This window comes from Triturus cristatus, chromosome 5_1 (genome assembly GCF_964204655.1).
Source record: "Triturus cristatus chromosome 5_1, aTriCri1.1, whole genome shotgun sequence".
Taxonomy (NCBI): domain Eukaryota; kingdom Metazoa; phylum Chordata; class Amphibia; order Caudata; family Salamandridae; genus Triturus; species Triturus cristatus.
Window position 1 is genome coordinate 303,974,869 of NC_140587.1, and position 23,781 is coordinate 303,998,649.

At 42.6% G+C, this 23,781-nt stretch overlaps 1 protein-coding gene across 2 annotated transcripts in view; it reads right to left on the reverse strand.

Moving 5' to 3' along the window:
* TBC1D31 (TBC1 domain family member 31) overlaps window positions 1–23,781 on the reverse strand; it is an 834,080-nt gene that overhangs the window by 655,594 nt on the left and 154,705 nt on the right. For both annotated transcript variants that reach the window (XM_085605032.1, XM_085605033.1), the window contains one exon: window positions 10,410–10,588. In XM_085605032.1, coding sequence (XP_085461158.1) covers window positions 10,410–10,588 — 179 coding nt within the window. The remainder of the gene's footprint in view (window positions 1–10,409; window positions 10,589–23,781) is intronic.

A 23,781-nucleotide genomic window follows, 5' to 3' on the forward strand; every position in this document is an offset into this window, starting at 1 on the left:
TGTAATAGCATTATTTAATAGTGCAGAATCTGTTCCACACAGTATTTCACTTTCGTATGTAAGGCTTGGAAGCAATTTCGCTTTTATAACTTTTATTAATGGGGTATAAGTTGGACCTCCCAAAGAGCTATAAAGTAGACGGAAGGCCCCTTGGAGACTTTTAGCTCTTTTCCTCACCTCCTTTTTATGGAATGTGAATGTTCCTTTCTCATCAAATAGTATCCCAAGATATTTGTAACATTGTACTTTTTCTAGTTCCCGCTTTTGATGATACCATTTATAATGACTGTCCTTCCTTTTCTTGTTATTAACTTCCATTACTTTTGTTTTTGTTTCGTTTATAGTCATTTTGTTCTCAATTGAATACATTGATGTTTTGTTTATTAATCGCTGCAGCCCTATCCTGGTTTGGCTTAGCAGAACGACGTCATCAGCATATAATAAATTCGAAACTTGTTTCTCCGACAGCTTCGGTGAGTCTGCTAGTTCATTATTCTTTTCAAGGGTGAAATCTGATAAAAATAGATTAAATAAATATGGGGCTAAAACACACCCTTGCTTTAGGCCTTGAGTTGTTTCAATTTTCCTCGAGAGCCTTGATCCATTCCCTAGCCGGACTCTTGTCCAAGTGTCAGTATATAACATTTGTATTGCATTTAAAAGGCTGGAGCTAATGCCACAACGATTCAATTTCCTCCATAAAATTTGCCTATTCACACAGTCAAAGGCAGCTTTAAAATCAACAAAACATAAATATAATGGCTGTTTTTATTTTTATATTTTTCCATTAAGATTCCCAGTGTTATCACATTTGTTGTTGTACCTTGCCCTTGTACAAAACCCGATTGGTTTGTTGGAATTAAATGATTTTCATTAGCCCAGTCAGTTAATTCCTTAAGTAGGACCGATGCAAATAATTTAGCTTCAATATCTTGGAGCGTGATTAGTCTATAATTGGATGGGAGGGACCAGTCCCCACTTTTGTATATAGGTGAAATAATAGATCCCTTCCATGAATCCGGAACTATTCTTGATTGGAGGGCATGGTTAAAAACTGGAGTTAAATAGCTCGACCAGTATGAAGCTTCCTTCTTATATAATGCTGCGGGAATCCCATTAGGGCCAGGGGCACCATTGGATCTCTGATTCTTTATTAATTTACATACTTGGTTTTCTGTTATATCAATAGAGTTGTTATTCTTTTCTTCTTCTATTCCATTTATAGTCCTATCAGTAAGACTCTTAACCATATTAGGGGTTGGATTCAAATGCATATCTATAAATGATACCCATTCAGATTCAGTCACTGTTGATGAAGTAGATTTGTTACTAGATCTCCTTAGTTTGTTTACTAAAATCCAGAAGTCTCTTGAATTACTCCTTTTACAAGAGTATAGAGCTTTCGCCCACAACAATTGCTTTTCTTGCATTTTGTCCTTCCAGACCATTTTCCTAACTTCTTTATTTATCCTTTTAAGTTTCACTCTATAAACTAAATTAACTGGGAATTTTTTTACCAATCTCAAGATTCTGTTACGTTCTCTTTTTAGTTGATGGCTTTCAAACGAAATTTTCACCATAGAGCATGCTGATTTATTTCTCCAATGACCTTTGTTAGCATATTTTTTAGTTTGACTGGTAATTAATTCCTTAGTGAAGAGAGACCATTTTTCAACAGCGTTCGAGTAATCTCCTTCAAAGTAAGAATCAGCAATTGCCTGAGCAGTGTTTGTAATAGAATCACTGGTCCTATCTGACCAATAAAGTTTCTTATAATTAACTGTCGCTATTTCTCCCGGAAGTGTCTTATAATTTTCGAATCTTAGGCCATTTAGGTTTAACTCAATTAATTGTTGGTCGTGGTCACTTATATCTGTTCTCTCTATCCGATAAGAGAAAATTTTATGGAATAGATTCAACGATGCTATGGTATAATCTATTCTGGACCTATGGTCCCCAGCTTGGAAAGTCCATGCAGGTGGTGAATCTTGAGGAAATCGACCATTCAGCACTCTTAGGCCTATAGTTTCTAATTCTTTTACCAGAGACTTGGCTATTTTTTCATTCTTTTGTTCCTTTGTAGCCTTTGTTAAGGATAAACTTGGAATTGACCATAAGTAATTTTGCCGTTGTATATCAACATCTCTAATGTAAGACCATAGCATGCTCATGTTATAATCTCCGGTAATAATGAGCTCTGATTGGATATCGTTATCCAGTAACTGTAATATCATAATTATCAGATTGCTCGCCATTGATCTTCGTGTCTTAATATCAGGATGAATGTATATGTTAATTATTACAAGAGTTTGTTACATTTTGTTCCTTATATCGTATTTTAACAATTAAATAATCCTTTTGACTTTGAACTTCCATTTTACTTTCTATCTTTAGACCGGTTGATATAAAAGTGGCCAAACCCCCACATGGTCTGCCATAGTTACTTGTTCTCCTAGCTAATGAATAATAGCCTTTATACCCTTCTAATCTAAAAGGGACTAAGGCCCACGTCTCTTTTAAACAAATGATTTGGAAACTACCCAGGGTATCTAGTTGGTTATTTTGAATTTTTGCTTGAACCCCGTTTATATTCTGAGAACATAATCTGACCCTTTTGTTCATAGTTATTGGACCTCTTAAAGGTACGTAAGTTAGTAGGTGTCAGTCCTGCCTGCCATTATGGAGAGCAGCTGTTAGCCAACCTAATTTGACAATGTCAAGTAGTGGGTCTCCTTTTTTTTTCCTCTAATAATTTTAGAAGATGCCCATTGGTCATTCCTATGGAGTTTTTTAATATTGAGTACTTCTTATTATTCTCAGTTCTTATCTGATTATAATTTTGTAATTTTGATAAAATAAAGGGGCTAGGATAGGAAGGTTGAGGGGGAGTTGTTATTTTTATCCCCCAATCCTGAAAAAGTTTATGTTCTTGCATAATAAGACTGGCAGCAGTAGATGATGTCCAAGTTACTAATGTTGATTCTTGATTATTGTTCTTAATTGTGAAAAATTCAATTGATTCTATATCTGTACATTTGATTTTCTTCAATGCGGGTACTGCGTTGCACATTTGTGTGGTTTTATTTTCATCGTGTTTATTTTTTTCCATTGGCACTAGCTCCATAGATTGATTTTTCCCATTCTCTGTCATTTTTATCCTATCTACTTGCTTATTTGAATTTTTATTTTTCCTAGTTACTTGAGCCTCCATTAGATCCTTATTAAATAAAGGATAAAAAGGTTTTGTTGGAGACATTTGTTTTCCATCACCCTCGCAATCTGATAGTTGGTCGCGGTTATTACCTATATCCAATCTCACTATATTCTATGTATTTATATTTTTTGTACTTTTAAAGACTTTGTTTCTTGCTTTCCGCAGTTTTTTTCTCTGTCTTTTTGTAAGGTGGACTTCCGGAGCTGCATCCGTCACTGTTGATTGTGATGAACATAAGTTAATCACTTCTTGGTCTTTTGTTTTGTCAACTGATATTTATTTAGCAACCATGTTATTGCCCTTACTTTTTATTATATCTTTAGAAGGGCAGTCAACCTTAGTGGGTTGGATTCCCACAGTAGAAAAATTCCCTTTTACTTCGTCTATTATTGTTTTTAAAATATCCGGAATGGTAGACAGTTTATTAATTAGTGAGGCACAACTACATTCTGCATATGTAGATATTGGCTGGGACTGTGCCCTTACTATTAAAATGTTTAACATTGTTATCTTCTGCTCAATTCCGGCAACAGAGGAAGCCATATTGCTCAGGAGATCTATTTGGACCTCCATTTTATTGGATTGATATGTTAAGGCTTCCAAGGTTAATTGCGAGGTTTTGAAAAATAAATCCCAAATTGCTCCTGTATTTCCACTTCCTGGTTCCTGAGTTCCTGGGCTATGATATTGCCCATTTATGAATGATAGATCCTTATACTCCTCTTTTTGTGATCCTTGAAACTCATGACCTTCGTCATAAGAATTAATAAATTGCGCACTACTATTCAAAACATCTTTTTGATATGGAGTACTCCAACGCTGCAGAGATTCTGGGTTGCTCTTATATTTGTCCTTATTAGTTTGAGCTCTGTTATTTTAAATACATTTTGGCTGGCCCAATTTTTGCTTGGGGTTTATTTTAGACAAATTGAGATCCGACTTCAATGGGGTATTAACATCCCTTACAGTTTTCACCCCACAATTTAAATCATTTGGGGCTTCTTGATCTGGTTGATTTGATTGATCTGGTTGATTTGTTTGGCCCAGATTAGATGATCCCTCTATTCTATTAACTTTTCTGATTTTTACTTGCACTTCTATTGGCATTGGGTGCCTTGTTGGTAATAATTGCTGAGTATCTCCTATCATTGGGCTCGTGCACTTCGGATCCTCTTGTTGTGAACAACCCATTAATGGGATAGTTAACATCTCTAGGTCCGTTATTTGACCCCAATGGCTAGTCTGGTCTTTAGTTAACTGTATGATACGATCGGCTTCAACTTCGTACTCGGTGTGGGCTTATTCACTTACTCCTTGCTTTGGAGATATCGTTTTCTCTCTATTCAATGGTTTAATTGGTGTTTGAAGATCACATGAGTTCGTTAGCATTGTTAGCATAGCACCAGTTGGATCTTTCATATAGTCGAACTTTGACGGCGATTTTCCCAATTTCCCAAATGTATGGACCTTAAATGGTTTAAGGGGCTGTAAGTCGCCTGTCTGTTTTATTTTAAACGTGTCCAGTATTAGTGTTGGTTGTATTTTTCTTTTCCTTTTGATAAGGTGGCCGCTCCTTTCCCGACCTCCTAGTACACCCTCTGTTTAGACCTTAGATGCCAGTAACAGGAGCAGGAATTAGAGCAGGTCCCATAAACGGTAGATGTAAAACACCTCCCTCCGCTCCACTCCACTCCTAGACTTGACTCTGCTCTTAGTGTATCCTTAGTGTTACAATGAACCAAGCAGCAGGCAACAGACCAGGGCTCCTCTGATCCTCTGCACCAGGAATGCCACCAGCCAGGGATCCTCCTCCACCGTCTTAGCACCACAACAGCAGCTGTTCCACCACCGCTTGAGATAATCGTGTCACGGGACAAAGTTCCTTAACGTCCCCTCCACTCCACTCCCGCAGCGGCAGCAGCACCGTCAATGGCCGTTAATGGCCTCTCCTGCCGCCCCACCTAAGCGCCAGCACGACAGGGCGCAATCAGGAGGACATGCCAGGCCAAATTGAGTTTTAGCCAAAGGTTACACAGCTCGTAACTCGTTGGTCGTCGTTCCACGGCCACACCGCCACTCTGGACCAGCTCCTAGCTCCGGCTCCACTCCTCACTCCTCCCAACGCAGTTCGGGGGCCGCCTCCCGCCGCCAGAGGAAGGAAGGAGGAATGAATAAAGACGAGAAATGGCGAGAAATGGCGGGGCAGGGCAAAACCAAGCAAAACTAGGCAGACGTGGAACTGCAGACGGACTAAAGTTCCAAGCGGCCGCTCCTCCCGCAAGCCGCACCAGACTGCCTCCACCTCCGCCTCGATCGAGCAGCTCCCGTGCTTGTTTTTTCCTCCGGCTTCGGTCGCGGTCTCAACGGTCTCAGCGGCAGCCGGCAACCGTTCCTGCCTGCTTGCTTGCTCGCTTGCACTGCGGGGAGGGTGGCTTTAGGCATTCTAGAAGGAGGGACCCATGCACCCCCTCCTAAATATTTAACCATGCCCCCAGGACCTGGACCCCACCCAAAGAGGCCTAGGGGGGTCGGGGTTATTTTACCTTTTACCCTGCCCCCTTTCTTGTTTTGAAATCTTTTATCTTGTGACTCAGCAGCTATCTTGTTACTCAGTTGAATTAACACTTCCTAATTTGAAGTGTTGGCAGCCAATCAGATACCAGCAGGAGATCGGGAGGGGTCATGGATCCACTGCATCCCTATATATACAAGTGGGAATGTCTTTACATTTCTCAGTAACTACTAAACGGATTTACACCATTTAACAAAAAAGATTGCTTTCTGGACCAAGAGCTACCTTTCTGCCGAATTTGGTGCAATTCTGCTCAGCAGTTCGGGTTGTAGCCGTGTCTAAAGTTTCCTATGGAAATTAACATAGAGAAATGGCGTTTTTGGCTGCCACCTCCCACCTCTTTTTCTCTGCACCCGCTTGACGGATCACCCCGAAATTTTCAAGTCAGCAGCTGAAGTGTGAGGTAAGCTAGTTGTGAACATTTCATGAAGATTCATCAAACGATGCCAAAGGTTTTGGCAAATGAAAAAAACGCTCTTCCCATTGAAAAAACATTCTAACAATAACTACCTACTGGCGACTGCAATACACACATACATGCACACAGAGCATACATCGGTCAGCAGCAGAAGCCCTTTCTGTCAAAGCAGGGGCTTCACACTGGAGACTTACAAACCCAATAGATGCACTCACCCAGTCCCCTGCTACTAAAGGTGGTTGTCTCGGGGTACATCTAAGCAGAGCTTTTAACACAACACGATCTTGAACAACTCAATCATCACAGGGCGCCTAAACACATGTCATGCCACAGTACTCCCCTCAAGAAACCCTCTACAGACCCACAGACGTATGTCCACTCCTGGCCAATATCCCAGCTAAATAACCACGCAAAAATCATGGAACAGATGATAAACAGAAGGCTTGCCACCCCAGTCACTGACAACCACCTCATCAACATAACTTGATCAGGATTCAGGCCCAATCACAGTACAGAGACCACACTCATCGCTGCCACGGACAACATCTGGATGGTCAGAGGTGACACCATGGCCCTCATCCGCAGCATTCAACAGTCTCCCACACACTCTTTACCCTTCGCTAGGAGTTGTCTACGATACAAATACACATACTGTAACAGAACAGGGGAAGTGGGGCGTGTTAACTTCGCCGATGCTTCTTTTAGCAAGTCCCTTAAAATGAATGCTCCATCAATCAAGGAGAGAATGAGAAACTCGTATTCAAACACTGTAGATACTAGTTCACTAGAAAAAAAGTAAAGGAAACTTACATAATCTTTTAGTACATGTCAACGATTGTTGACTACAGCCTTAAAATTCATGGGGCTTAAACATTAGGATGTTCTGTAACACAAACTAAAGCACATCTATCAACAAAATGAGCAGCCTCACTGGTGAAAACAAGACACATGCCATGTTAGCCCACAAAATATACAAGCCCTCTAAGTAGGGAAAACTCGTAGTTTACATTTTCATTCATGTAACAAGATTGGAAAACACTCAATTTAGTATCTTTCGTTCTATAGTGTTTTTGCCCCTTGCCAATGAAGCATCGGACTGTGGAGAGGGAATTTATGAAGTGTTTGAGCCTGCTCTGAAGAAAACCAAAAATGGGTATAGCCTGCAGGCACACGTTTTTTCATTTTTTGCCAGTGATAAAATAAGTTTTAATTAGTCATGAAAATTGTTTCAAGCAATCATTCTCACATGGAAAGAACAAACTGAAAGCCTCTTCCTCTCCAGGAATGGTAAAGAGCAAAAGAAACAAAAAGGGAAGGTGCCAGAGAAGTGAAGTCCTGTGTCCTGCATGACAGGTGGACGAAAAGGACAGAGAATTGCCACAAAAGATTGCTTGCTTTTTGGGCTATCTGGTCTTACCTGCAGCCAGACTGGAAATAGAGAGATAAGGAGAGCAGCGCGACTAGGGTAAAGATGAAGCAGGGGACCGTTGGAAAGACACTCGACTGTCAGCGGAGTAAAGTCCCTCCTAAAGAGAATTTCTAGCTCTAAACTCTACTATTTGACTGAAACATCCAGGATCAGGAAGGCAGAATAGGTTTTAACCAGAAGTAGAAGTGCATTAAAAAAAGTAAGGGAACTATGATGCTGTGCACAATGGCGGCGGAGCGAGTAAGCGTGGGGGCAGGTTCAAAGGTGTGGCTAAAAAACTAAATATTCTGTAACTTTTTGGGGTCTATCACCTTCAGGTATGCACATATATAATAAAACACAGCTTAAATGTAAAACAATACAAGTTACGTTAATTAGAGAGAAATGCACTATTGTACATTGTGAAACCTCTATTAGTTAATGCACTGCAGAGGTCTGTGTCTGTAACCACAGAGACACAGAATTGAATCCTGATTGGAGCAGTGGAGAATAGTTAGTGTGCAGCGCAGGAGCCTGTGTTACGTCCCTTTAAAAAGCACACAGAGTTGTAACTCCTTTCCAATACCACTCAAAAAGAATACATCTGTGTCATCAGGAAGTGTCAATTGATTCCACTAATTAAAGCCAATACCAGTTTCCTGGCTCCCTTTACATTTGCCGATTAACCTGTTGTATACATTTACATTGCTTTCAGGTAAGCAAGCACCCTGGCAAGAAGGCTTGTTTAGCGGTCTGCAGAATTAACCGTCCCGGTACGGTTATCTTTTCACAAGTAGGGGAACTGTTTTACTTAAATTAAAAAAAGTATGGATATGTCGCGCCCTTCCAATCCTGCCCAATTCAACCTCTGGTTTTGACACAGAACAAGATGTATCCTGCATACGAAGGGCCTGACTTCGATGTTGACGGACGGGTTACTCTGTCCTACCAGTAACGAATATCCCTTTCTGCTGAAATATAAATCCCATTGGCTACAACGGGATTTATATTTCGTTGTGACTGAGTAACCCATTCGCCAACATCTAAATCAGGCCCTTATTCTCATTACATACACAGCAAGTACATTTAGACCTTATTTATGAACTATATTAACATGAAGGGCGTGTGGATTTCTAGGCTGTGCTACAGGGTGAACAAGAGAAGAATGCAAGTGTCATGCATGAAAAATAGGGTTTCACCTATGCACATTGTAATTTTACATCTGCTGTGTTTTTTAGTGGCGGCGCTGGTCAAAAAAAAAATCACATCTGAAATGAAGGCATTGAGGCAGGTAAGATGTAACAAAGCCTGTAAGTGTATGAGAAGTGCTCTGAGTGACCAACAGAGCAACATTCTCAGCTCTTATTTGACCAGTAAACATATCTTTTGCGAAGGACCCTTAAAGAACTGCTAAAATGTAAGATTTGTAAGTAGTCAAATACTAAATGATAAGCCTACAGGAAATAAAAATCAACTACTAAGTGTTTACTTAGAGCAATAAATTGCATCTGCTATAGTAAATATATGAAATATTCAAGTAAAAATAGTTGCTCGACCTCTACATGGGATACTTTAAATACCACGTTCCTAGCCCTAGGTTTGCACTTAAGAAATGAGTGCATTCTAGGAGTTGCAGTTTTCATTTGCTTCATCCGACCTGCACATGTTTTAACAATGATTTGCAAAACATAAGACCAAAATGGGATACGCAGACAGATCTCACAACCCTAAGTGCAACATATTTTTGTCCGGAAGATGGAAGGTAGTGAATGGCAGTGCTGTATATTTATGACTTTACCAAAGGAGTCAAGGTTGAAATGGGCATAGAGTGCACTGCATTATTAGGCACATCTGTAGACTATGATGAAGGCTAGGATTGGGTGAGCACAACAACTGAAGTCTGAGTAGAAGTGAATTGAAGAGGAATCAATCTGTGTTGACAGTCTACAAATTGATCCACCTCAACCATAATCTATAGTAGAATAATTATCTATTTGGAAACAAGGACCATACAACCCCTTAACACAATCAAGCACCCAATCCGTCTGTCCAGTGAGCCATTTGTCCTCCTGTCTGTGTTAAGTGGGACTTGAGCTGAGACAGTGTATGTGAATGTTGTCTGTGTATACAAATAGTTGAAACATTGTTGTCTCTATATTGTGATGGTTGAAAGGCTGCTTGTGTGTGTAGATAGACGTATATAGATATGGTGGCCTGTGTGCATTTAGCTTGGTGTATAGGTACCTGTAGGTGGGCTGCTCTGTCTTCATATACATGTGGTCTTATGAAAATATACACATGTATGTTTGTGTATGCGTCTGCGTGAAAGCACCATAAAAATGTCAAAACCGTTGGTGTCACAACTCTTGCTTACTTGTATACTTATCCAAATAGCATTATGTCTGTTTGTGGTTCAAGCATTCTTGGTATTTTGGGAAGCATGTCGTACTATAGGCACTGGGAATTAATGTCTACTCATAAAACGTCTTGTAAAAGAAAACAAAACTACAGGAAGTTACAGTTTGTTAAAATAATAAATGTGCTTTTAAAAAGACAACAAGGAAAATCTGTGTAATGAAATAGTACATGGAGTTCCTAATGCAGTAGTTCTAAAACTTGTAGAAAAAAAAAAAAGTTTTCTTTAACACAAAATCTCGCGTAGGGTGGGACGGAAAGTTATGCAACCTATCACTGACTGGAAACCTAGCCACGAGATTATCAGGCTTTGGACTACATTACTTAGAAACGTGAAAGCTGGAGTTTTAATCTTAATATTAAAACAAGTTATTCTATATACCTTTTGGATTCCCACAGACTGGCGGACATTCAGCTTCCTCTTTCTCTCAAAGGTATCCAAGTCCCAAAGCTGAGCGGTGTCACTCGATGTTGTGACTGCATACTTCCCAGAGCCGTCGACAGATATTGAAGAGATGGCAGAATCATGGCCTCGCATCCAGCTAACCATATCCTTGGTATCTGCGAAGACAATAGGTGTGAGATAACTAGATAAGGCAGCCGTGATCCAACTTAGAAGTTCAAGAATTAAAGAATGCAAAGAAATATTATATATTTGTGTTAATTTAAGGACTTAAAAATAGTTACAATATTTCTGAAGAGGGTGTTTCCAGAATTTGCATGTCGTTGCATATCTGCTGTGACAGGAGTGAAACCCTGAAACCCACTGAGAGCTGATCTGAAAAAGGGAAATTACACTAAATCTGCCAAAAACATCAAATTTACCTTAATGCATCCAGCAGCATATCCACCCTCTTTATTGTTCTCTAGACACAGGGGAAATCATCTGGCTCCACCACAGGCTATGCTAATAAACAGAAGTAATTTCACCGGAACTGATGGTAGTCAACTAACCAACCCAGACTAGCTAATCCGCTATCAGGACTCTTCAGTTCTTTCTATGTTAGTCCATCATGAGTAGACTTTCAAGTAAAGATAAGTGTAATGTGCCTTAAATTCTAACACAAACCAACATGCATATGAGTAACAATACTAATGTGGATACTGACAATGTACAACACAAGTACTTTCATCATTTTAAAATAAATAAATAAATACTCTGATTTGTAGAGCGCAGCTTATCACCCTTGCGGGTATCCAGGCGCTGTCCTTAGGCACAGAGAGATTAAGGGCCATATGTATCAAAAAAGAGTTTTGCGATTCTCAAATAGCGATTTTTAGTGATTCGCAATTAGAGAATCGCAAAATGCAATGTATGTGGGATTTGATAAAACTTTGCGAATCCTGCATATTTCTTATTTGCGAATCGCAAATTGAGATTCGCAAATAAGGAATACCATCCCATTCATTCCTATGGGCAAGGAGGCCCATGGGAATGAATGCAAAGACATTCTTAATTTGCGATTACCAATTAGAGAATCGCAAATTGAGAATGCCATTTCAAGGTTGCAAGGGTGTCAAAATGATACCCTGTTGCACCCCTGAAATATGCATGTGTGCACATTTTGCGCACATACATGCCCTAAGGGCTACATATGGCACTTTTAGAAAATCGAAAAAGTGCTTTTTTTTTAAAGAAAATCGCAAATTACCACCAACTTAAAATTGGTGGTAATTTGCAATTCCTTAAGGCCAAATAGCAAATTTCTGGTGCTTCCAGAATTGCATTTAAGGAATCGCAATTTGCAATCCCTTAATTGCATTCGCAAAAGAGAGAATCGCAAATTTTGCGATTCTCTATTTTGCGGTGGTCTTTTGGGATGATACATCCCAAAAGGCTTTTTGCCATTCGCAAACGGGCAGATTCTGAGATTCTGCCCGTTTGCAAATGGGAAAAAGGCTTGATACATATGGCCCAGATTTGCCCAGAATCACAGGATGTTAATGCCGATGCTGAGACTCGAATCTGGATCCCCAGCTCCTAAATCGGCAGCTGTGGCCATTACGCCACATCCAAATTGAAATCCATATTGGTATAACTGCAGAGGGTTTTATTACATTTCTTTGCAACTTGTTGCCAGTTATTTCAATTAGTGTAGTATTAATATTGACGCTTCTTATGAAACAGTTCAACCTTTTCCCACCTACTTTAAAAAGATACCTAGACTTATTACATTCTTGACCTGTTGTCCACCCGCTTTCCGTGCTAATGTTGCTTCTTAGCCTACAGACATCAAAGAGATTTCTCTTTACACAGTGGGCTTGCAAGTCGTTAGGCACCTGGGGATGCGCGAAAAATCACCCTCAAATAATTGTACCACTTTAATTTAGCAACTTTGATCACTACTTCTTCAAAGTTCAATACAGTGCTCAGTTGCGCAATGAGGGGATATTTTTTACATGTATTTATTTATTTTAAAATGTATATAGCACCAGCTTGTGAACGTTCGACACAAATAAGCATGTTGACTTTTTAAGTTGTTCATTATATATGGAGGGTATTGTAACATTTTGTTTGCTAGGTAATTGTTAGAAATTGGGTTATTGGTTGACTAGGGTATGAGTCCAAGTCATACAGCAACCACAATCCAAGTCAGGGTAACAAGCAGGCAAACCCCTAATTAACCTGTGCACACTCTGGTAGCTTGGCACAGAGCAGTCAGGCTTAACTTAGAGGCAATGTGTAACGTATTTATGCAACACTTCAAACAGTAAAACAGTGAAAACACCACACAACAAAGACTTCACACCAGGTTAGGAACATATAGCTTAATTTAATAAATAAAACAAGACATAAATGACAAAAATCCAAAAAGCAGAACTTGTGATATTCATTTTTAAAGAATAGATTGCAAAATATCACTTAGAAGCAATAAACACTTGGGACATCTGGTTGCACCAGACGGGGACAAAGTAAAAGGTTCAGGTTGACCGCGATGGATCATAGGCCTGATACAGGGATCCAATGAGGTCCAATGAACAAAAGAACATTGATCCTGGCTGCATCAACGTCCAAGATGTGGGGTGCAGCTGAAACAATGAGTCGGAGTTGATCCATGCACCGGGGGGGGGGTTGTCGATGTGCCGTTCCTGATCCGCGCAGCAGCGACGATGCGTCCTCTCCAATCAAAGCAGATATGCGTTGCGGAGATTCGTCATCGAGGATGCCATTGACTGAGATGTAGAGACCTTGTGCAGTGGTGGTTCCAAAGGCGATGCATCGGGCCGATCCACGCAGTAGAGTCGATGCACCGGTTCTGGTCATGCAACACAAGCGACGAGCTATTTCCGATCCACGCAACAGGAGCGATGCGCCGGTTCCGATCCACACAACAGGGTTGATGCCCTAGTTCTGATCCACACAATGGCGCCGATGCACAGGTTCGACAGAGGATGTATGGTGTTAGGAATGGGGGTCTCTAGTTCGCAAGGGTTTGCACCTTTGTCCAAGTAGGGACCCTTCTTCCTAGTCAGGGTAAGGGAGTTACACTCCTAAAATAACCCCTGCTCACCACCTTGGTAGGTTGGCACAAGCAGTCAGGATTATCTCAGACGCAGTGTGTAAAGCATTTGCACATAACCAACAGTAATTCAGTGAAAACACTACAAAAGGACACCACACCAGTTTAGAAAAATATCCAATATTTTTATATATCCAAAACAAGACCAAAACGATACAAATCCAACATACAGTACTTTAAAAATATATACTTTGCAAAATAACCTTAAAATTGCTGAAATGCCTCAAAAACACAGTTCGCACTAGTCGGTAGCTCCATCCATGGCAAACTCGATGCTGAAAACAACAGAGTCTAACAGCTTCAGCCGACGGCGTCTGTACGGGCCAGCGACAGTACCTTTCTCGTTGCGGCTGGCACGTTGGTGCAAGCCGGTCGTGGCAACCGTTGCGATTGGGTTGCAAAATTGAAGCGGTGCAGGGTGAGGTGCCCCCTCGATGCAGTGCAGGCAGCGGCTCGGTGACAATCCTCCAGAATGTGTCAGTGAGACCAAGGCTTACAGTGCAGGACAAGGCGGTGCTCGATGCAGTGCTGGCAGGTTGCGGTGCAAGCGACAGAGCTGGTTAGCAGGAGCTGGCATCGGTCAGCCCAGACTGCTGTGAGGGACAAGGCGGTGTGTCGTGAGACTTACGAGTGGTGGCCCTAGCCACAATGCGTAACACGTGTCGAAGGCAGCAGCAGCGACGGCATCAGTGAGACCAGGATGACAAAGCGAGGCGGTGTGGAGTGCGATGCCCACAGCTCACGGTGCAAGCAGCGGCTCTGAGGCATCGGTCATCGTCGCCGGTGAGACCAGGGTTGCAGAGCAAGATGCGGACGGTGCCTTCTGCAGTGCCGTAAGGACACAGAGTCAGCGATGGAGTTGGTTGCGTTTCCCTTCTCTGTGGCAACAGAAACAGCTGTTTCAAAAGTGGTACCCAGAGGTTGGTGAAGTCTTTGCAGTCCCTGAGACTTCAGAAGAGGAGGCACGTTCTACTTCAAGCCCTTGGAGATACTCAGCACAAGTAAAATAAAGGTCAGTCCAGTCCTTTCACTGCCCAAGGCAGAAGCAGCAACTTCAGGCCAACCCAACAAAGCAACAACACAGCAAAGGGACAGTACTCCTCCTGGCAGCTCTTGCAGCTCTTCTTCTTGGCAGGCTCCTTGATTCCAACAAGTTCTAAGGTTCAGGGGTCTGGGCCCCAATATTTATACTCACAATCCCTTTGTTCTCTCAGGCAGAAAGTGCCTGTGCTTAGTCCAACCCAGTTCTGGCTTCTCTGGCCCAGCTTCCTGGCAGGAGGTGGAGACAGCATTGTGGAAGCAGACCAAGCCCATTCAAGTGAAAGTAAATCCCCTTCCCCTACTCTATATGCAGCCAAGGTTTATTCAGCCCAGCCCATACTCATACAGACTCTATGGTGCCACTGCACATCCCTAGCCCCTGTCACTCCAAAGCCAAACAGGCAATACACATCCTAGCAGAGGCACACCGGTTGGCTAAGCAAGACAATACCTACTTTCTAAAAGTGGTATTTTCAAACACAGAATGTAAAAATCACCCTCACTAAAAGATGCATTTTACCATTCTGAGTTCAAGCATGCTAAACTTTATTAACCTACCTCGTTCCCAGGGGTAGTTATGCTTATAAGATGTTATAAGCAAACTCCCCATTCCATCCTATGGGAACAGGTAGCCTTGCAATAGTGAAAACGAAGTTGGCAGTATTTCACAATCAAGACATGAAACACACATCAGGGCATGTCCCACCTTTCACATACACTGCACCCTGCCCACAGGGGTACCTTGGGCCTACCTTAGGGGTGACTTATATGTAGGAAAAGGGAAGATAAGGGCCTGGCAAGTGGGTGCACTTGCCAAGTCGACATGGCATTACAAACTGCGCACAGACTCTGCAGTGGCAGGTCTGAGTTACCTTTAAAGGGCTACTTCTGTGGGTGGCACAATCGGTACAGCAACCCCACTAGTAGCATTTGATTTCCAGGCCCTGGCACACTTTGTGCACTTTACTAGGGACTTACCAGTAAATCAAATATATCAATCATGAAAACACCAATCCATAATAACACTTTACAACAGGAGCACCTGCACTTTAACACTGAACAGTAGTGAGAAAGTGTGCAGAGACACTAAACCAGCAAAAACAGAGTCAAAAACAGAGTCAAAACCGGGAGGTCAAAAAAGCAAAAAGACAGGGGAAACACACCTAAAGATGCCAAGCCTAACACATGGGTTTCGCTGAAGCAAGCACCTTAGACCTCAATTTCAAGGGCCCAGGACTGGGGTGGCACCAATTGGCAGGGCAGACTCACAGAAGGCAGAGTCCATATGCATAAGCAGGTAAGTTGGAAGTCTTTTATGTCCCCGAGACATCAGACCAGGCCAGCCAGCTAGCCCTTGCAGTCACCCTGGGTTCAGGTGATACAGATCCCGTCCTTCTCACCCAGGTAGGGGGGACAGCAGACGGCAGGGCAGCAAAGCAAGACAGGGGTCCAGCAAAGCAGCATTCCAGCTGTCCTTCTTCCTGGCAGAGTCTTCACAGGTCCAGAAGCATACTGAAGTGGTGGTGTCAGAGGTCCGGTACTTATACCCAGTTGTGCCTTTGAAGTGGGGGAGACTTCAAAGACATTCCTTCAAAGTGCACAGAGGACCTCCCTTCTGGTCCTGGCTCCAGACTCACTACAGAGGGGTATGCAGCCCTTTGTGTGGGGACAGGACATAGCCTATTCAGGTGTATGTGAGGCTGGGTCCAGCTCCTCACTCCCATCCTGCTAGGATGGCCCATTAAGTCACACCTAAGCTACCATTGTGTGTGGCTGTCTAGTGGTAATACAGCTGTCACCCTCACCAGATGTGTATCAGAGATTGGCATCAGACACCAAATGGCTAAAGAAAGAATGCTAACTTTCTAAAAGTGGCATTTTCAGAATTGCAATTTAAAATCAGACATCACCATAAGTTTGGAATCCAGAGACACCAAACTTTAAAAAAGTACATCTCTTCACGATTGGGAATTACACTTATAAAATGTAACAAGGTATTCCCAATGTTATCCTATATGGAAATAGGCCTTAAAGTAGTGGGAAAAATGAATTTGAGAGTTTTTCATTACCAGGACATGTAAAACTTAAAAGTACATATCCTGCCAATATATTGCACCCTGCCTTCTGGGGTGCTCAGGACCTACCTTAGGGGTGACATATGTATAAAAAGGGAAGGTTTGGGCCTGGCAAGAGGTTTTTTTTGCCATCTCGAAATGAGAGTGTAAACTGCCCACACAGGCTCTGCAATGGCAGGCCGGAGCCATGTTTAGAGGTCTACTTAAGTGGGTAGCACAATAAGTACTGCAGGCCCACCAGCAACCTTGGGCAGACATTTTTTGCTCGGTCGCGGTCCTCAATGTCTTTTTTGCGACCGCGAGCGAGCAAAATAACATCCCGGCGAGACTTTTCCTCGTTCCCGATTAGCAACATCAGGTTGCCGATCACGAGCATGGAAAATAAGCCTCCTGGCAAGATTCTCAACGCGGGGAGGTCAGGTTTCTCATTGCGAGTGGTTGTGTATGCTCGTGACCCCTCGCGATGAGAAACTACCAGTCCGCGTTGAGAAAGCTGCCGCTCGAGTAAAAATCTACTTGAGCGGCAGAAAACAACAGCTCGCACTATGCAAGATGTCGTTTTCAATGATTGCACAGTGCGGACAAGCATCCAGCACTGTGCAATCATTACGAACTGCGCACTACGCAGTCCGCGTAGTGTTACGCGTATCTCGCGTAGAGCGAAATGCACGCCGTGTAGCACTACTACGTGAACTACGCCCAGGGTTACCCACCAGTAGCATTTAATTTACAGGCTCAGGGCACATGTAGTACACTTTACTAGAGACTTATAAGTAAATTTAATTTGCCAATTGGGTATGAGCCAATATTACCATGTTTAGAGGAGAGGGCACATGCACTTTAGCACTGGTTAGCAGTGGTAAAGTGTTCAGAGTCCTAGGGCCAACAAAATTGAGGTCAGAAAAGTGGAGGAGGAATGCAAAGAGTTGGGGGGGAAAGACCACCCCATATGCTGTCAGGTCTAACAGTAGTGATATGTGAACACTCTGTAGAAACTAAAACAAGAACAAGCATCAGCAAAGCCGAAAGGTATGGGCTTGACTGTTTTGAGCATTTCCGGAGCAATGGTTAACTCTTTTGCCCAAGATCACTCATGCTACAGGAAACAAAGAATGTAGCCTTTAATAAGCACACAATGAAACATTACAAATATATGTTGCAAAACAGAAACACTGTCACTACCTAGATTATATCTTATTCACAACCTACAGTGCTTAGAAACTGCAATAGTATGATATGTTTCACTATAACAAACTATTTCGTATATTATTATGTTACGGTCTAAGGATTACATTTATTTTGCCACATAATGGAAGCTACAATTTAGTAAGGCCGCAGTTGATATGAATTACTTTTACATGCAAGGTATTGCTTGTACATGTACTCTCTAATTTCATTATTCGAGCAAAGTAACGTGGAATTATTGTTTTCCCTTATTTTCATGGTTATCGCACTTCAGTCTTTTTCTCAGCCTTTGCCCACATAAAAGAAGGACTGATTGACTCCATACGAGTCTTTACCCAGGTTGATGTCATCATTTGAGTTCCTCTGAATGAGGCGCTCCGATACGAGATTAGGCTGTAAAATGTTTTAAACACATCATATCCAAGATCAGGTAATGATTTCAGTGAGAGCATTCACATTTTGAGCAATGACGCGATTTAAACGGGGGAAAAAATCAGGTGTTAGGTTTTTCCAATCAGACGTTCTTTTAAACAGATTACGTAAAGGATGTCTGTGGTGTCACGTGACATGGTAGTGCTGGCCCCGCTCTGTGTGCCAGCTGTAGGGGGGCAGGGTGGGCATCCTGCTGAGGAGACCCTCTGAGAGGCGGACAACACCAGTACTACAGGTACGATACCCTTTTATTCTGAAGACTGATTCTCGAGTACTGTAAAATATAGATTGTAATGAAAGAAAGACGCGAAATCAGTCATTTAAGTAGTGCAAATGCAAGATTTTTCATTTGTTTAAATCAAGTATTTTGAAGCGTGTCACTTTCATTCAAACGACACATCAGGAAGCAGCGTGTTTTTTCTTTTGCCGTTCAAGCTTCTTCCAAACATGACTCGTCCTTTAGCTTTTTGAGGTCAAATAAATTAGCAAATGTACTAAAAAATTCATCCGACCTGTAGCACTTAAGACAACCCTTTTGCAAGCGTCTATGCATGTGTATGCACCCAATGTATGGAATGATGTGGTGGTCAGAATAAAAATGTGAATGACACTCGAGCATGCCAATGGCTGAAGACGGCTGACTTGTTTTTTTTCCTTAGAAAAAATGAGGCCGACAAAACAGCTTAAGCTGTTTAAAGCACAGACCTACAAAAGGCGTAAGAAAAACATCTTTCGCAACAACACATGTAGTTAAAAACACACTTCGGTCACAGGGCTGCTGCTAAAAAAATGAAAAAAGAAAGGCCATGACACAGGTTGAAGTGACCAATGGACTGTGAAGTGGTCACAGCTAAGAATGCACAAGTGCAACTATATTATTGGGCGTCTCAGTTGACAGTAATCAATCAATGGATCCACGCCCCAAAAACAGATCCCGCATTTAAAGCAGACAGACATGGTTTGGGGGTAGGGAGGAATATTTGGGCATTATACACTAGAAAGCAGGCTACCCCACTGATTAGACCCACGGCACACACAGTCCAGATTTGGTACACAGCACTAAAAAAACTGGGCTGGGACGGTGTCTTAACCCAACTCACTCCACTCTGGAAAACACAACGATTAGGACGACTTTGGAATAATAAGGGCTTCCGCCGCTGGGACTCTATCGGAATATTAACGGTGGGGGACTTATGGATCAAGGGAGAGGTAGCTAACTTCGCCCACCTCCAAGAACAGTATGAACTGGCACCGTCTGAAATATTTAGATACACACAGATCAGGCATGCACTAAGGGCAGCTATACCAGCTGGTACCACACTTCCGGAGGCCTCCCCCTAGAGGATAGGTTGTTAACAGATTACATGGCTAAGAAGGCCACTTCCCTCACCTACCGCAAACTTGCCAACAATTTACCAGATCCTATGACGGCCCTCCGTGAACTATGGTCCAACGAACTTGGGGACTTAGATGACACAGACTGGCAGGAGGCACTCTCATTACCGCGGGAAGTAGCAATATCCTCCAGACTAAGACTGGTACACCGAACATACTATACCAGAGTAATCCTACATAAACTAGGGGGGGGGGTGGGGGGGGAAGAAACTCGCTTGGTCTCTGTAGCTGTGGGACGGAGGGTAAGTTTTACCACACAATATGGCAGTGCCCAGGAATAGTGCCCTACTGTACGGCAGTTATGCAAACTATTACTCAAGTGGGTGGGGTCTCAGTGCTACCTGAGCCCAAGCGATGTCTCCTAAATGTCTGAGAGCCCACGGATCTCACTCATGTTTCGCAGGACTGGGCAACGCTTGGGATGATGTTCGCCAATCGAAATGTAGCTAAATTCTGGGGGTCACAACCCACTCCAACACTCCACGACTGGTGTAAAGATATGGATGGGGCCATGGTGGCAGAGAAGGCGGCATATGTACGCCGCGGCTGCACCAAGAAGTGGGAGAGAATATGGGGAGCCTGGAACACGTATAGGGGGAACATCTGTACTCTGCCTCGGGCCGTGTTGGATACAGCTTCTGACTGAGAGTTGCGGGCGGAATGAGACGGCTCACAACTGTCTACCAAATATACTGTATTGAATTAATGTGATCATGTGTATATTAATGTGAGAAGAGACGTGAAATGTTTAACATACTGCAACTTGAAACCGCTTGAAATTACGCCCTGTTATCAATAAAAAGAGTTTAAAAATAAAAAAGAATGCACAAGTGCAACCACGTATTGCAACTCTTGGCTTCAGTTTGATAGTTTGACTTGTTTCCAAGAGAAACAAGCATTTGCAATGCAATAGGTTCCGCATTTGCGAGAGTGAGCTATGTAAATGACAATGCCTTTTATTTATGTGTTTTGAAAACTTGCAAATGGTGCGTAAATACTTATAGTCCTTGCTTACGAGAAGCAAGGCTGGCAGTAAGTAGGCGCAGTTACTGCCAGCCTTGTTTCTCATAAGCAAGGACTATAAGTATTTACGCACCGTTTGCAAGACTAATTACAAAGAATGTCGGATGCGGTATGTCCTGCATAGAAGATGATGGTTGCGGTGTGCAAGTTTTAAAGACATTCTTCAAGCATGATGTGGGTTATGTTACTATGCACATAAGCATGAAGTGTTGCAAACAGTGTGCGTTTGCAATTTTCATCTTCTGATTATCTCGCTGGACGAGCCTGTTTGAGATTAAATGAGGTAAGGCCTTCATGGTGTTATAATAACAACAAAAAAACACTTTTATTTTCATCTGCTTGATGTCAAATGTTGCGGTGAGCTCTTTTTATACACTTCTAACAACATTTACATGCATCTTTTGAACTCTTTGCTCGTTATTCACATTAATACTCCTCCTAGATAAATTTATGTCAAATCAAGAGTACACCATTCTTTTGTTTTACATGTTTGGCAACGTAACACATTACCGCTTTAAATGATAGATTCTCGTTCTCGGTAATTGAAAGTACATATGAACAGACATCCACAACCAACCTTCTCGGCTCTTCAAAAACCCCGAAGCTACATACTGTCTATAAGGTGCCACCATTTTATAATTGGTTATGCTCGACACATCACATTAACATCTCAAAATGTTCCTCAGCCGCTGTGCCCCAAACACATCCAAGTAATCAAGAGCTTCAGCACCCCCACACCTCTGCTTGCATTCGGTAAGAGCCAGACATCCCATCAGAGGAAGAGTGTTGTCTTGGTCTGCACACAAGTTGAGAGCAACTGCCAAGCACCTACAAAGTAACACAGAACACAATTGTCAACACTTTCCTCAGTATCAAAGTAAGCTATATTCAATGAGCCGGTGTAGCTGGTTGTGTGGACTGGTTATTGCCACCAGTTTAGCGCGCATTACCCACCAGTATACTCAATATGATCAAAAACAGCGCATGTGATCTGTCAAAGTAGCAGAACAAGCCATGCAAGCTGCCCAAAAAACCGTGTTGTGAGAGGAGATGCGATCAGTTCTCAAAGGTAAAGGTAATACCATATACCATTTTGTATGGAGGCTATAAGGAAACACAACAACGTCCCATATGGAACCAAAGAGCACTATAAAGGGAAGCCACCTGTGGACCACTCAGTGCACCACCTGTTTCAATACAGGATTTGTCACCATGCGTTGGATTCTAGTCTAAGAAGATGTGTGAGCCTGAAAGATAAGCAGTCTTGGTGTTACAGTCTTCCAATGGTGAAAATCCCTGGAAAGTAGCGGACAAATGAATAGTGGACACAATTAGAAACCACATAAGAATGTTGGAAGCTCTTTTGAGGGCAGTGGAGCAGCTCATGGCAGCTAACAGCTGCTAAAGGGCTTCTCCTCCGACATTACAATATCTGTCTCTCCCTGTTTGATTCTAGAATATTCTGCCCTCGGCGGATGGAATGTTTTAATAGATGCAGACACCTTCTGCCTCAGGCTATTCCAGCTGCCAAAGCCTCGCTTCTTTGGTATAGACCCTTGCCTACAGCTCAAGCCAATAAATAGAGTACAGGGGCTTTAACAACCGGTACAGCCCTTGACAGGAGCCTATAGGCCTATATCACAAATGTTATAGACTCATGTTAACTTGAGGTAAATGTGCTCACAATAGGATGAGGAACCCAGCACAGTGACCTTCCGACATATGGGTGAGAAAAAAATATAGTGGAAGGCCCTGAGAAAGAAGCAAATTACACAAGACATCTTGTCACCAAAGTGAAGGCCTTCATTCTTTGCACCTTTTTTCCAGGCCGGGCTGGTGGCTAGGTACGGAGCTTTGGGTCTCACACCTCCAGACTTCCACCATATTTAGAATATGTTGTCGAATATAGTGATTCAAAGTAATGGATAGATGTAAAATGTTTCAAATGTCACTTTTAGAAGTCGAAGATTCAAACCGATCACAGCAGAGTTGTTTCGAGCAGCCTTCCCAGTTTTAAATCCCCAAATCTGAGCTGCCAGTTGTGCTGTAAAGTTCCAAGATGACTCATGTCACGAAGCAGATCATATTACAGTCCTAAGAGGTCCCTCAACAGCCCAGTTATGGTAGATGTAGTCTTGATTCATTTCAACAGATTCAGTCAGAATAACATACCTGAGAAAGATTTGTAATTGGGAAGCCCTGGATGGAAACTCGCTTTCCATGACAGAGAGACATCTAATAACCTGCCTCTTGGTGCACATGGCCCTGAATTAACCCTGAGGAATGCAGAACGACATCTGGAAAACTAAGCTTTAGAAACGGGAATATTCAATGATATTTAATGACTGCATATTCCCGTTTCTTATTGCTCCTTGCTCCACCGCTTTAAAGGATTTTCTCCTCGAAGCGAGCACACAGCATGACAAAGTGTTGCACGGTCCAGCTGCTGCCTTTAAAAGTACTTCCTTTTGGACACACCGCGGTCTCTTTGATGATACCATCGCAGCCTCCTGTGGCCAGTGCTATGACATGCTCAGCGTGGCCCCGGTTCAAAGCCTTCCTTCCTCGCAGTCTGAGCCGCAGGAAACCCCCTGGACGCGCTGGGTGCTATTAGGGTTAAGTGAGCATTTGACCAGATCAGAAGCCGCTAAGCACCCGCTTCGCACGTGTTTTTTGTGATGGTGGGGTATTATTGTGTTCGTGGGAGGCAGCCACTGCCCTTAACCACCCTGAAGTCTGGTCGTGGGGAAAAAAAACAATGCAGTAGGTCTTGCATTTGCTGGCGTTGCGAGATCTGCTGAAGAGTCATGTACGGGGAACTGTTCTGAACTTTGAAGTGTTGTTGAGGACACAGTCACCAGGCACACGGAGCCGAGGCAGGTAACAAAGCGGGTACTGTGCTAAAATATAAAGCGCAGCGCCTGTGCCAAGGTGAAATAAAAAAACACGAAAGAGGAAACAACTAATATAAAAAAAAGCGGGTGCCGTGTTAAAATATAAAGCTCGCCGACCGTACATATTTAAGTTATGTGCATAGCGGTCCGTGCAGCAGGCGCCATGGTGATACATTTAAAAACAAAAA